General features: G+C 37.5%; 1 protein-coding gene across 1 annotated transcript in view; it reads left to right on the forward strand.

Moving 5' to 3' along the window:
• The window catches only part of LOC109850110 (cation/H(+) antiporter 20-like), a 23381-nt gene continuing 8103 nt past the window's right edge, over positions 901-16178 (forward strand). Inside the window, 2 exon segments of the mRNA XM_020420032.1 lie at positions 901-1088; positions 14141-14323. Of these exon segments, the coding sequence (XP_020275621.1) occupies positions 14277-14323 (47 nt within the window). The 5' untranslated portion in view covers positions 901-1088; positions 14141-14276.

Raw genomic sequence — 16178 nt, forward strand, 5'->3', positions numbered from 1 at the left:
GGATTATTTGCGATTTGGCAATCTAAAATTTACATGTTTCTAAACTTTGACACGCTACACTTTTTTTTTAACACGTAGATAACCAAAAGTTTACATAGTTCTTCACTTTCATAACCCAAAAATTCCTTATTTTTCCTACTCCAACACATAAAAGTTTACGCATCTGAAACTCTGATATCATAAAGTTTACAGTATTAGGATATCAAAAATAAGACTTTAAAGTGTGAAAGTTAAACAGTATAGAATTTTTCATTACAAAAGTATAAAAAAAATTAAGGTATCAAAGTTTTAAAAAAAGGTGTAATTTTTATGGTACCAAAGGGTCAAAAAACTTTGGGTATTAAAGTCAAATTTGTGTAAATTTTACAGTATTGAAGTTCAAATAATCTTTTTTTTTATCAAGATGAGTTTTAAGGCAAAAATAATAAATAAGAGGTATTTTGGTCATTGAGGGGCTGAATTGCAAGATCCGTTAGAATTTGAGGGAGAGCAATTATTGAGATTTGAGGGGCTAATGTAGAATCATTGAAGATTTCAGGGACTACACTAAATAACCTAATTAGTCCCTTACAAATCATCTTTAATTGTCAAAAAGTCCCTCAAATCTTGATATTTGCATATTAGTTCCTCAAATCTTAAACTATTATGGTGAAATTATGTTAAGTCAAAGAGCTTTGCTACAGGGACCAAAAATATGGAACTAATAGGGGAGACAAGTGAGGTGTCCCCTTCTATTGGATAATGAGTTGGTCATCATTAATGATGGCTCCTTGATGAATTTTTACAAGCCAAACGGAAATGATTCGGATTTCCCATTATATCCTACCCCTATTTAACGGTAGCATTTATAATCTCACAGAGCAGTTTGATAGTGGGTTTAAACCCGCAAACCGCAACCGAAACCCGCTAAGACCTTCTTCAATACTTAGAATTTTACCAAAACCCAAATTTGAGTTGTTCCGATGGTAAAATAATCCACCTCTCAGGGGGCAGTTGAAGAATTTTTCATGTTAGATTAAGGCTTAACCCAACTAGAGTTATCAACATTGACGAAAGACTAATGTGCAATTGCCCCTTTAATAAGATTGGTAAAGCCTCACATCTCTGATACTTTGTTGGCATTAATATTTTCTATACTTTACGTATATACCTTGTATATTTCATCAAATTACTGTTATTTTTTTAATTTCTTTGGTGGAATATCGATGTTTATGATCGTAGCCACCGATGTAAGGCTAGACTAATAAGCATCAATTAGCTGTTAAAAGGGACATAAGACCCTAACCCATGAGGCATTTGGATGGAGACCAGGGTTTTTATTGTTTTGTGAATCTGTGATTCTTCATGCATGCCCACCATGTGTTTGGTTAAATTCCCCGGCCATGTACATGTCCGCGGACTGCTGTTATTCTCAACAAGAAACACTGCACACAGTCATTTTTTATTTGACCTTGAATCTATACTGAGTGTAACTTTTTCTTCTTTGCGTTGAAACTTCAATGTTCATCCCAAGCCACATATCGATCTCAGTTCATGAGCAGTTATTGAACTAGACCCGTTCAATGAACGGGTTAGTATACCCGACTGATTTATTTAACGGGTTATCCGTGCACGACCCCAGCGGCTTGTTTTAGTAGACATGCAACCTGCTCCCAGTCTACTCTCTCTTTCTGCTCCAATATCAAACCACATTCAAATTGAATTATGGATACCAAAACCAGTGAACATCCGATAGAAATTATTTCTGAGCTTAACTTAAAAATAAGATACAAAAAACTTAGTGTTAGGATCGAACATCGCTGTTTGGCTCAGAAGCCTGCTCAACCAGTCCGATCTGCTCTCTTGTGCACCACCAAGAACACAAAGGGGGGAGAAAGCAACTATTACACAGTCTCTCTCTAAGATCTCACAAAGGGGTAAAAGCACAGAGCTTTAAAGGAGCATAGAGCTCAGGTAGGGGAGAGGATCGCACAACGGGTAGGAGCACCAAGCTCAGGATCTCGACACCGACTCTTTTTCCCACCCCGAGCTACTACCAGCCCTTCACCTTATATAGGGAAGGGGGCAGCCGACACAAGGTAGGAGAGGCAAGGGTTCCCGATGATAGGAGCCGACCTACATGGATGGGATCCCTAGACGTAGCGGCGCAGGACAAGGTGGAACGAACAAGGGCCTGCGGCGCAGGACAAAGGGGACGAACAAGGGGGAGCCGTGCTGAGGTGAACCGTCGGGTGAGAGAGAGAGACAATAGACGGATAAGCAGATATTTTAGGGAAGCTGGGCCTTTGGTAATGGGCCAGAGCTTGGGCCAACAAATAATAGCAACAATCTCCACCTTTGGCTCAAGGCAGTGCACAGAGGAGAAACACGGAACTGCAGGACTCATCATCGCCAAATTATTACTTGTATGATCACAAAGAAGATACTAGCAATGGTAGAGAATACACAAAGTAAACTCTAGATCACAAAGATCAGGGTAAGATCACCAAGCATACCAAGTCCACAAAGGACTGAACTCTACCAAACGGTCATCGAGTTCAAAAGGAAAAAAATCGCAAAGCTACTAACAAGCACAAAGCAAGTTAATAGGCCACAAAGGCAACACACAAAACAAAGGAAAATTACCCAAAATCAAAATTCAAGATTATTTGACACGAGATAAATTTTTCAGCAGGCAAACACTTAGTATCCATGTCAGCAGGATTAAATTTTAAGGGAATTTTCTCTAACTTGACAATACCCTTTTCAACTATATACCGAATGTAATGAAATCTAACATCAATATGTTTAGTTCTATCACGAAAAATAGGATTTTTGCAAAGTTGAATAGCAGATTGACTATCAGAAAATACAACCATATTTTTATCAAGAAAACCAATTTCAGATATGAGGCCCCTAAGCCAAATAGCTTCTTTAAAAGCTTCAGTGATAGCAACATACTCAGATTCAGTAGTAGATAAAGCAACAATGGGTTGTAATTGAGATTTCCAACTTATGCAAGAGCCACACAAAGTAAACACATAGGAAGTAGTAGATTTTCTATTATCTCTATCATTTGTATAATTGGAATCTACATAGCCGACAAGTTTAACACCTTCAGAACACTTAGAGAAGGTCAATCCTACATCCACAGAGGATTTCAAATATCTTAAAAGCCACTTCAAGGTATTCCAATGAGGCATACCAGGGTTTGACATGTATCTACTCAAACAACTAACTGCATATGCAATGTCAGGCCTAGTACTAACCATGAGATACATGACCGATCCTATAGCATTCGAATATGACACATTTTTCATATCATTTATTTCAGTTTCAGTCTTAGGAGACTGATCCTTACTTAACACAAAATAGAAAGCAAGAGGCACATTCACAGATTTGACATCAGACATAGCGAATTTACTCAAAAAAAATTTCAACATATGATCTTTGGTTTAAAACTAGAGTAGATTTGTTTTTGTCTCTAATAATATTCATGCCTAGGATTCTTTTAGCATCACCCAAGTCTTTCATGTCAAAATTCTCACAAAGACATTTTTGAACATGCTCAATAGACTTCAAACAAGAACTAACAATCAACATGTCATCCACATAAATTATAAGAAATACAGGCACAAAGTCTATATTCTTATAATACAGACAATGATCAACAGAACTCCTTTTAAACTTTAAAGTTTGTATGCATTTATCAAATCTAATATTCCATTGCCTAGGTGATTGTTTTAAACCATACAACGCCTTTTTTAACAAACACACATGATCAAGTAATTTAGGGTCCACAAAGCCCTCAGGTTGGTACATATAAATATTTTTATCAAGATCATCATGCAAGAAAACAGTAGTTATATCCATTTGTTTTAATTCTCAATTAAAATTAGCAATTAAAGCAAGCATAATTCTAACAGTAGTGAATTTGACAACAGGAGCAAAAATTTCAGCATAATCAATTTCCTCCTTTTGAGTAAATCACTTAGCTACGTTAGTAGCTTTAAACCTAACACTTTCAGATTCTTATTTCACCTTAAAAAACCACTTACAGTCTACTACAAAACAACTAGTAGGTTTAGGAACAAGTTTCCATGTTTGATTAATTCTTAGGGATTCCATCTCACTCTTCATAGCACTAATCCATTCTTCAGAATATTTTGATTTTAATGCTTCTCTATAAGTCTTAGGTTTATTGCACTCAAGGGATTCAAACACATTAAAGGCAAACTCAGACATATTACAATCAATCAAATTGTAATCTCTATATCTTTCAGGTTTTCTAATGGTTCTTTTATTTCTATCCCTAGTGAGTTGATAGTCATTCAAATCATGCATATTATCTATTTTCTGCATATCATGCTCCACCTCATTTGGAATAATCCCATCTTGATTTTTAATAATTATATCATTCAATTTTTCTTCAGGGGGTGATTTAGGTTGATTAATAATAGGCATTTGCTCCACCTCATTTGGAGCATCATTTTCAGGAATAGGGACATGTAAAGATAAACAAGAAAATTCATTTTCATTAAAAACAACATCTCTACTTATTACTACCTTAAACCCCGGTTCACTCTTATTCCAAAGCCTATAACCTTTTACCCCCTCAGGGTATCCTAAGAAAACACATTTCTTAAATCTAGGTTCTAACTTATCAATCTTTTGATGCACATAGCCAGCACTCCCGAAAATTCTTAAATTATTTAAATCAAGAGGTTTGCCCGTGAACACAAATTCAGGGCATTTCCCTCCTGAGGGAACAGAAGGAGACCTATTAATCAAATAGGCAGCAATACAAATTACTTCTCCCCAGAACTTCTTGGAGAGCCCAGATGTGGCCAACATAGTCCTCACCCTCTCTAAGAGAGTTCTATTCATCCTTTCAGCAACTCTATTCTCAAATTTATGCCTTTTAATATCCCAAGTAGTACACAATTCATTCAATTATTTGTTACAAAACTCAAGACCATTGTCTGTCCTAAGAGTTTTAATTTTCTTTCTCGTTTGGTTTTCAATCATAATTTTCCAATTTTTAAATTTATCAAAAACTTTAGATTTTTGTTTCATGAGTAAAACCCAAACTTTTCTAGTATAATCATCAATTATGGAAAGAAAATATTGATTCCCTCCATGCGTAGGCACACTAAAGGGACCCCACACATCAGCATGCAAATATTCAAGTACATTAGTGCACTTAGACTGATTAGGAAAGGAAGAAGTAGGAAAACTAACCACATGTTGTTTTCCTAACACACAAGCTTCACAAAAATGGATGGGGGATATTTTATCACTACCAAAATGACCTCCTTTATGCAAAATTTCTAATCCTTTGTTACTCATGTGACATAATCTATTATGTCATAAACCAGATTTATCACCTATCACAGAGTTAACAGAATCAAGCACAGGTTCAGCATGACAAATATACAAATTATTTTGTTTTTCAGCAGTAAAAACAACAAGAGACCCTTTCATAATTTTCATAACCACTTTACCCCATTTTCCCTCCAAACCATCATTTTCTAGAAATGCACAAGAAATCAAGTTATAACGTAAATCAGGAACATGTGTCACATCCCGCTTCCCAAAATACCAGGGAATCGGAACGTGAACAAGTCCGCGACGTATTTGACTGAGGAGAAATAAGTACTTGACCTTTTCTGCTCAATCTAATACGCTAAGCGTCAAGCAAATATAAAGCGAAGACACAGATCCTCGATTACAGTGGCGAGAATATAACAAACAACTCAGAACAAAATAATACATATCACAACTGAAACATCATTCCAGACATAATATTCGGGCCAAACATGCCCTTATACAAAACTATCTGAATATTGGGGATATAAAAATAGTACATCGACCAACAGAAATAAAAGTACTGGAAAGTAAATTAGGATCATCAGCTAACTATAAAAAAATAACTAAGCTTCGACTTGTTCTTCTGCTCCGTCTGCAAAGCCTTCCTGCGAAGGATCCTTTGGCTCCTGTACTACTCCGAACTGTAGTTGTCCATCCTCTAAATCTGACGTACATCCCGAGAGGAAAGGAGTACGTCAGCGTGCATGGCACACGACAAGATCCCAAAAGGAAGAATAGAAACGGTCGTACGACCAATGCAATAATGGTAATAAAAATGGAAACATGCAACTAAATATAATTTACTATTAGAATAGAATAATCAGAATAAATCCAAGGTAATCAATCAAGTAACAAGTCGATCATGCAGCTAGCGGTCAGAATAATCATCCAAGTACAGGGTCATACACTAGATGGAATTAATATTTAAAAATCTACAACTCGAGACGTAGTACGTCGAGTGAAATAATCCAAACAAGGAAATCATCATGTATATACCATATGTTTCGAGTTATAGATAATTAAATATTAATCCCGATCTATGTATGAAAAGAAACATAACTGGTCCGTATCTCACAAGAATTCATACATAGTCAAGAAACGAGGTCATGTAACTAGCCATCCTATATCAGGTCGCTGGTTCACATCTCACACAGAGTCCACGCTCATATCAACGAATAACTGACTGTTCACAAATCCCATACGTGCATCCAATACGTCGCTATACAAGATCGGTCAGAGGGCTACACGCAATCCGATTTCAGCCTGGTCCGAACTCAAGCTAAACTCGGGTGAATGTCAAGATCACGGACCAAAGTGACTACACAAGCTTCACTTTGACCCAACAAACCAACCCCAATGCTACACAAGATCATGGGGCAAGCCTGGAAGATACATCAACAGTCTTATCCAATCATATGAACACGGACTTTCCCATCCCAACTCTTCACGTTTTGCTAAGTCAACAACACACAAGTCTCTAGGTCTTATTCATGTCACACGGGTCACTATAGTCATAAACTCCTAATGATTCTCAATCACAACAAGGAACAATCAATACAACTAATCATGTACAATAATATCATATCAGATAATCAAGATTAAGAATTTGAATCATAAAATTGTTCTAAAATAATCTTCTAAAATAATAATTTATTTACTTTAAAATAATTCCTTTTTTTCTAAAATAAATTCTTTTCTCATTATAATAATTCTAAAAATAATCATTTAAATAATAAATTCATAAATTCGAAAATAAGATAAATTCTCATTAATTCATAATATTCTATTTTCCCAAATAATTTATTTTTAAAAAAATATTTATCATTCTAAAATGATTTCTTCCACAAGATAATTTCTAAAAATTATTATAATATCCTAAAATGATTCTTTTTCCCCGATAATTCCTTTTAAATTATTATAATTTTCCTAAAATAATTTTGTTCTCAAATAAATTCTTTTTAATTAATATAATTATCCAAAAATGATTCTGCTGTTGAAATAAATTCTTTTAATTTATCATAATTATTCTAAAAATACTAATTATCATATTATTATGATTTATCTAATATCATTCATCAAACAATCTCACGCAGATAATTATTAACAGATATAAAATTACAGATAATTCATAATAAATACAAAATTCAGTTCTGAGCAAGTGGGATCTTACCTTGGGTATATCGTGGACCGTAGAGGGGGTCGTCGGGGTGGTTACACAGCGTTACGACGGTTTCGCGGAATCGACGGCTAAAATTACAATTAGAGTGTTAATGCGACGTGCGATATTCAAACGAGTACAACGAGGTGTAGATAGGGAGCCCAAGTGAAAAGAATATATCGTATGATAGACAACACGAATGACTACGCACCGGCGAAGGAATCGACGGGAACGGAGGTTGGAGTTGGCCGAAAAACGCGCGTGAAGTTGGCTCCGAACTGCAGTTTTCTGCAGCGAACTCACTGATTCGGCTCGTCTTCGCTGTTCGGAGCCTTGCTGGAGGAAAGGAATTCACGGCTGCTGACAGTGTCTAGGATGCCTTTGATAGGGCGGGGCGACAGCGAGCTCGGTCGTGAACAGAGGAGTCGGACCTAGGAGACGGCTGCGGCGTGCTGCTAGTGGAGATAGGGAGCGGACTGGAGTGTGCGGCGAGGGCCAGCACGGGCTCTGGCTGAGGAGTTCGGGCGGCGGTCGTTCGTGCAGACGGTCAGGGAGCACGGCTGAGCCGGCCGCTCGGATTGGGCTGGCGCTGTCGGAGCTGGGAGTTGGTGCGAGGCTGGAGCGGTCTGGGGAGCGGCATCTGGGGAGCGGCTGAAGGAGGACGCTCTGGGGGCACCTAGGTGTTGGATTAATAAATCTAATTATATCTATTCGTGGCACATTATGATTAATCAAGTGTATTACTATCGTAAGATAACTCACTTAAAGTGATCAACAATTTGTAATAGTATTTAAATATCATGGGTTTATATGTGCCACATATACCAGGTTGTAATTGTATTTTATAAGGGGCCAAATTACATAATATACAACACTATTATATATAAGGCTTTATGCGCAACCTCAATCTAGGGGAACATTCTCCATTCTCTTAATCCATCAAAGAGAGTCAAAGGAGAGACCCTCAAGATTATGAAGACAACCCTAATTCAATCATCATATTTACAGGTTTCAGTATGCTGTCCTGCCTCATTTTTTTTAACTCTATGAAATTAATCACGAATAAGTTCAACAGTGGATCAGAGCCTATTGATTAGTTCTTAGGGATTATAAGATTAAATTGCCGTTTTTGATCTAAATTCAGTGATTTTTTTTCTAAGAACTGTACACGGATGAACATAGCAAATCGTTTTCTTTCGTTTCTCGTGTTTTTTTGAGAAACTGGTCATATGAACAGTAAATTCCACTTTTTGGGTTGTTTTCTCCTTCGCGTTTTTAAATCTGGATAACTCATGGATTCAGATTGAGAGCAAAAAACATCAATTTTTGATTCAGTTTGGGGATTAAATTCAAACTTCAGTTTGAGACTTCAATTTGGGTTGTTGATCTGATTTAATGCGATTAAGTCGAAATTAAAAACAACAACAATTCGGTTAAGCCATCAGTCGCTTCTTCCTCGCCGGCAATGATCGCTTGGCGGCCACACTGTCAAAAACAGCGGCGACGGCCTGGTGTGATTCAGTACGAAACCACTAAGACGTGCGTGAAAACGGTGCGAAATAAGGAGAAGTACCTCATTTTAGTCAGCTTCAGGGCTGGAAAGTCAGCGAAAATCGTGCTCTAGCTCAAACGAACCCACCGTTCGGTGCTCTTAACGAAATTCTTCGTTCTCAACAATCTTGCGTTCGTCGAATCCTGCGTTCGTTGAACCCTGCGTTCGTGAACCCTGCGTTCGTCCCAATAATCAAAAAGTTGCGTTTGACCTCTCAAATCAAACGCTGCGTCGGTCTCAAACGAGCATGCGATTCATTGAAAAGAGATTAGAAAATTACCTCGAATCTCAGGCGAACTTAGTTCATATCAGGCGAGCTCGCATCTCATTTGTTGAAGGCGAGCTTTCAAATTAACGCCGAGCTCTCTCCTTTGGCCCTGTTGGAAAATTGCAAGCGGCTTGACCTTCGACTTCAGGGATGACCGAGCCTTGTTAACAAGCATAGAAATTAAGTTGTTCATTCGAAAAAAAAAAAAAAATGCACGAACGACATCTTAGGGAACTCTTTCAATTTAGGCACAGTCCATCAGCATTGCGGCTTACCTTAAGAATATTAAGTCATCGGCCTCTGCTCCTTGCCCACAAGCCATTGTTTGTTTATGGGCATATGATTAACGTATGAGCTCATTCCTTGTGGGCTTATAATCATATTATGGGCATAAATTTATTTAAGTATAGTAATATCATTTTAAACTATGAGCCCTCATTAAGCTAGGGAGAATTTCAGTTAATTCAAATTAAATTGGTTAATTTGAATTAAAATTGGTAGTTAATCAATTACTTAATTCAAATTATTATGACACTAAGTTATTAAGTTTGTCCTTCATTCCAAATGATTAATTGAAACAAGATGTTGCCAAAGTAACCTCTCTTGTGTAAATTGTTCATGAGGGATGTTAGATGGTTGTGTGTATGTTTTCGTGTAAATATTTAATCGGCCCAAAGGAAGGTTAATATTTATTTTAGATTGCATACACATCTGCGATGATAATTACGTGACGATTTTAAGGTTTACATGTGGATAATGAATCGGTCCAAAGATAGTTTCATTATTTGACATGCGTTATTGTCAGTATTTGATCATTGCAACAAGGTATCACTTGCAATTAATGGATTCAGGTATTGCTTCCGCTCTCATGTTTTTTAATCTCTATGAATTAATCACGAATAAAGTTCAACAGGTGGTTCTTAGGCGGAGCAGTGGGAGGAGCTTGGAGGTCGAGGAGGAGCAGGGGCTTGGCGAGCGGCGGCGCAGGGCGGAGCTCGAGGGGGTGGTGCCACGGTGATGGAGTGGAGGTCAACGGTGATGGTGGCGGTGAAGTTGGACGGAGAGAGAGGGAGAGGAGTTGGGTAGTGGATGAGGGGGTCTGGTCGGCGGTTCGGGTGGTTGTCGAAGATGGAGGTGGAGCGGGTTGACTGGAGGTCGTGGAGGGCGGTCGAGCTCAGGGGGCAGAGGCCATGGATTCGGAGAGGTTGGGAGAGAGAGATGAATAGGAGAGAGAATGAGAGAGAGTGTCAGAGAGAGAGATAGATTGAGTGAGAGTGAGAGAGAGAGAGATTGAGACACGTGAGGTGAAGAGAGAGACGGAGAGAGAGTGCGATTGAGTGTGAGCTGGGTGTGAGATAATTAATAGGGGATAGAGGGTGTGACAGTGACAGGGAGAGAAAAGAGAGAAAGGAGACGTGTGAGAGTGAGAGAGATGAAAACGAGAGGGAGAGAGATGAATTCGGTGTTCTTTTGAGGAGCGGGGGAATCACGAGGTGGGGTGTGCGGGAAACATGAGGGAGGGTTTTAGGGGAGGTGGGGTAAGGGTTTGAGGTGAGAGATAATGAGAGAGAGACTGATTGGGGAGGAAACACAGGAAAAAGAAGATAACAAAATTGACTGTCGTGCTGATCACCTGACAGTCAAATAACGGTAGGGATAAAGGGTGCAAGCTAAAAATATTGATACAAGAAAATTAATAATACAAATAATAATAATAATAATAACAATAATAAATAATCAATATTTATAAAAAAGTTTTCACCATAACAATTTATTTTATAATTAGCAAAATCATTAAATAAAAATAAAAAACAGATTTTTAAATCATAGGAAATTCTAGAAAATTATGGAAAATACAAATACCCTTTTAGAAAAATAATATTTAATATTTAAATACTAGAAAATTATTTAAACCCGTATTAGAAATTTACGGTCATTACAACATGCCTAACATCCTTCAAAGTAAACACAGAACCAGAAGAAAACCTAAGGCATACATCACCAGTTCCTAAAACATTGCATTTCTTTTCATTTGTCATTGACACAAAGCCATTCTCTATTTTCTTATAGTTTGAAAACAAGTTTTTAAAAGGAGTCATATGAAAAGTACAACCAGAGTCTACCAGCCAATCTGATTTACACAAAGGATCAGATAACATAGAGTTCAAATATGCATAATCACACAGATTATTGATCATGAAAATTTCACCCATTTTGCCCTCACAGACAGTCATATTAGCATGATCATTTTGCTGATTTTTCTTAGGCTTAGGACAATTTTTAATAAAGTGATCAGTTTCATGATAATTATAGTATTTTTTTAACTTTAAACCTAAACTTAGATCTACCCCTTCCATTTTTAAATTTTCTTCTACTGGATTCCCCATTACTAGCATTCTTTTAGTTATTAGACCTATTCTGAGGCCTACCACTCACATGCATAACCTCACCAGAATTTTTATTTCCCCCAAAGTGTTTTAAATCTAATTCCTTACTCTTAAGACCATTTACCACAATGTCAAGGGTAACCTCATCTCTATCATATTTAATAGCAGATTTCACATCACTATATGAGTCAGGAATAGCATTTAGAAGAGCAATAGGAGTATAGTCGTCTATATGTTTATCACCAGTTAGCTTAATATCTGAAATAAGTTTTGTGAAAACATCTAGGTTCTCCTCAATATCCTTGGACATATCCAATCTAAATTATATCTGAAATAAGTTTTGTGAAAACATCTAGGTTCTCCTCAATATCCTTGGACATATCCAATCTAAATTAAAAAAAAAATTCAAGCAAAAACATTTTACTGGGCAAAGAGGTTTCAGTATAGAGTTCTTTAATTTTATCCCAAAGGGTTTTAGCAGATTCCAAAATTCTAACTTTTCTAACCACAGAGTCAGATAAGTTCAAATAAATTGTGGAACAAGCATTTTCGTTCATTTCAGCTCTTTTTCCTTCAGTGTCAGAAGTCAAAAAAGTCTGACCAACAGCCCTAAAAAACTTCTGTTGAATTAAAATGTATTTTATTTTTTGTTTCCAAATGCTAAAATCAGATTTTCCGTTGAACGGAGCCATACCATACTGAATCATACTATATTGATTAGCAGCAGACATATTTCACACAGAAAAACAAACAACAACTAGTACGATGATTTCAGTAATTATCCGGTTCGAAACGTGTGAAGCAACTAGCACGAACAAATGAGAAGAACGATGAACACAGAGTTCTTGTTTCAATCACGTGTGAAGCAACTAGCACGAACAAATGAGAAGAACGATGAACACAGAGTTCTTGTTTCAATCTCTTTGATCTTTCACACGAGCACACCCAACAAATGAGAAGAACGATGAACACAGAGTTCTTGTTTCAATCTCTTTGATCTTTCACACGAGCACACCCTAATTTCTGGAAAAAAAAAATTAACAGACCCAAAGATTTACTGTAATTTTTCAACAAAGCCAGAGATTAAACTGTAATTGATACCATTGATTGAATTGTAATTATTCAATCAGATTGAATGCAGAGGAACTGTAAAATGGCGATGCAGACAAGATCAAGCTAAGAACTACAGAAATAGATTTTCGTCACCTCACCTGAGCGAAACCCTAGGGGAGGGTTTCGACCTTACCCACACGGCGGTGGTCTGGCGAGGTCCAGGGGCGGCGACCGGCGGTGGTCCAGTGGCGATCGGCGGCGATCGGCGGCGGTTTTGAAGAACAGCGACACTCATCGATCTCTGATACCACTGTTAGGATCGAACATCGCTGTTTGGCTCAGAAGCCTGCTCAACCAGTCCGATCTGCTCTCTTGTGCACCACCAAGAACACAAAGGATAGAGAAAGCAACTATTACACAGTCTCTCTCTAAGATCTCACAAAGGGGTAAAAGCACAGAGCTTTGAAGGAGCACAGAGCTCAGGTAGGGGAGATGATCGCACAACAGGTAGGAGCACCAAGCTCAGGATCTCGACACCGACTCTTTTTCCCACCCCGAGCTACTACCAGCCCTTCACCTTATATAGGGAAGGGGGCAGCCGACACGAGGTAGGAGAGGCAAGGGTTCCCGATGGTAGGAGCCGACCTACAGGGATGAGATCCCTAGACGCAGCGACGCAGGACAAGGTGGAACGAACAAGGGCCTGCGACGCAGGACAAAGGGGACGAACAAGGGGGAGCCGTGCTGAGGTGAACCGTCGGGTGAGAGAGAGACAACAGAGGGATAGGCAGATATTTTAGGGAAGCTGGGCTTTTGGTAATGGGCCAGAGCTTAGGCCAACAAATAATAGCAACACTTAGGATGAACGTTCAGTAATTCAAAACCTAGAGCATGAAAAATAGCGCAAGAGAGGGAAAAAAATGAAACGTAACTTACAATATTTTAAACCTTACAAATCTGAACAGTTGCTCACAGTATTGAAACCCAAACGAAGATACAAATAACAAAGGAAAACATCAAACACTAATTACGATCACATAATAAAAAGAAAATGTCAATGTTATATATCTCTAGTTCATTGTTCATCAAGCTTTCACGCTTAGTAATTAGTGTATTGCTGCTATATGATGGAATGAGGTTTTGCATGCTTTTCCCCCAGTAGGCAGAAAACTATAAGATGGACCTAGGTTTTGCACACTTTCCTCCTGTAGACAGAAAAGTATGTCCTCTGAATTATTGTGTTAGATCCAAGTTATATAGGAATTCTAAGACGTTCAGTTTTTTCCCTATTATTATTATTATTATTATTATTTAATAATAGTGCTCTTTAGCCCTACTGCAACAAAACATCCACTTACCTGCAATCCTTCCAGGTTGCCGGAATAATATTTTGGCTCTGCTTACTTGAGATTCAAAATTGCAATGAGGCTTCATATTAAATTTATAGTGTTATTCTTTATCTGCTCTCTCTGCCGTTGCTGTTGGAGATGAACTTTTCACCAAGCATCTATGATGAAGTTATGCCAAAGCATGGGAAGCATGATCTTTGTATCAAGGTAAAAACATTTATTGGTAGAATCAATGATGATCCCGTGTCAGAAGCGTTCATCTTGGTTGATAGCTTACTCACAGTTGTGAATAATTACAGTTTGTTGCAGGCTGGATTCTTCCATTGTGATTATATTTGTTTGTTTGCATTGGATCCTTTGATCTGGACAACCTTATAATATAGTTTCCAAATTTGATGTCAGACATAACATTGCAATCTAAGATGATATTGCAGTTGACAATTAAGGTCTAGAAGCAGAAACAAGAACAATGTCTATTTAAAATTGCCCACAAAAAAACAATTATTGAATCCTCTATTGCACAAACATAAGGCTCTTCTTCTGCTTTTTTGCTTTTGTTCTCTTTAACCGCGGCAAGAAATTATATTATTGATGTTACCCAAAAGTGCAAATTCTTAAAACATAGTTGGTTTGAAGCATCAGCTGATGTGATTGATGTGTTTTATAGCTTTTGATGCTTCGCCAAAGGGAAGCAAATGGTTACAAAACTAGGTAGATTAAGTACACTATAGTTTGTGGATTTAATACAAGTGGAAGGATTCTCTCTTCGGTTTAATTTTGTTTTCTGAGGTACTGATGATAAACTTTTATCTTTATTCCATGGATCGGCAATGCTAGCCCTCGCTTTGAGCTCCTGAGACACTACTGAACAATGTCACAAGATAAAATTTCCATTCTTCCCAAAAGAGAAGCACCACCTTTCACTAATTTCTTTCGTATTAGGATCCTAGAGAACTTGTTGAAGGAATGAATCTGGGCCTAGATTCTTCAAACTCTAGCCTGTTCTGAGATAATCTAGACCAATGCACAAAACAGTATCCATCATTTAGTTTACGCCTTCTGTATTATGCATCGGTCAATTATTTGGTTAAACGTTCTTTACCCCGATTGCAAATGGAGGTGGTCAAGTTTAAGACCAGTTGTTTAGATGAACAATAGTGGTGCAATTGATTCAAGTGTTCATTTGAGAGGGAATGAGGCCTCTTCATCATTGTTGTTGTTATTATTACCAGACCAATTTATGATAGTGGTATAATAACATCTAACTGGTGACCTGTTCACATCATTTGGTGTAGCTTTTAGATAGCTTTGTTTGTTTCTTATTTGCGCCACTCAGGATTTCTTTTATCCAGTAAACCTGGCCTCATGAGTTCGCTATAGACAAATGACATCCACATACAATCTTTCTATTTCTTCTGGAATCATGTTTTTGTTCTTTCGACGCCGTACAAGCCTTTCTTTGTTATTGGAAACATCAAATGGTGGGCACATAATAATAATTAGATAAAACCAACTCCTTAATGATACTAATAATAATAATACAATCCATTTGCTTGGCTTGATCTCTATTATCTTGATTCTCTACGGGTGCAAGGTTAAAATGGCAGTCAGCTGTATATTATTTCTCCCAAAAGTCAATTTGCACATGCTATTTTCAAATCTAATATATATTTGTCTTGTTATGAAGTGCAAAGATACTTGGTGTTCAAATCTTATCAGATTTAAGATTCGAATTTGAACATTTACACTTTGGTTTACCTTTTTGCATTCCTTTTTTCTTGTTGAGGCAAGGGGATGAGTTCGGATTGACACAAACGGAGGAATCATTTACTAACCTTCGAGATATACATATCCAGTGCATTTTGACAACTAGCATAGACTAATATTAATACAAATTCATTTTAGCGGGTCGATTTCTTACTTGAAACTAAGCACGGCCATGATGTGGACTCCCTTCTCCCTTTCCATCTGTAAAGGTAACACAAGTTTGAAAATAGGACACAAATAATATCCTCCTTCCCACAATGCGGCCTTTAGAAAAAAAAAAAAGGAGAAATCTCTT

Source organism: Asparagus officinalis, chromosome 7 (assembly GCF_001876935.1).
Source record: "Asparagus officinalis chromosome 7, Aspof.V1, whole genome shotgun sequence".
Lineage (NCBI taxonomy): Eukaryota > Viridiplantae > Streptophyta > Magnoliopsida > Asparagales > Asparagaceae > Asparagus > Asparagus officinalis.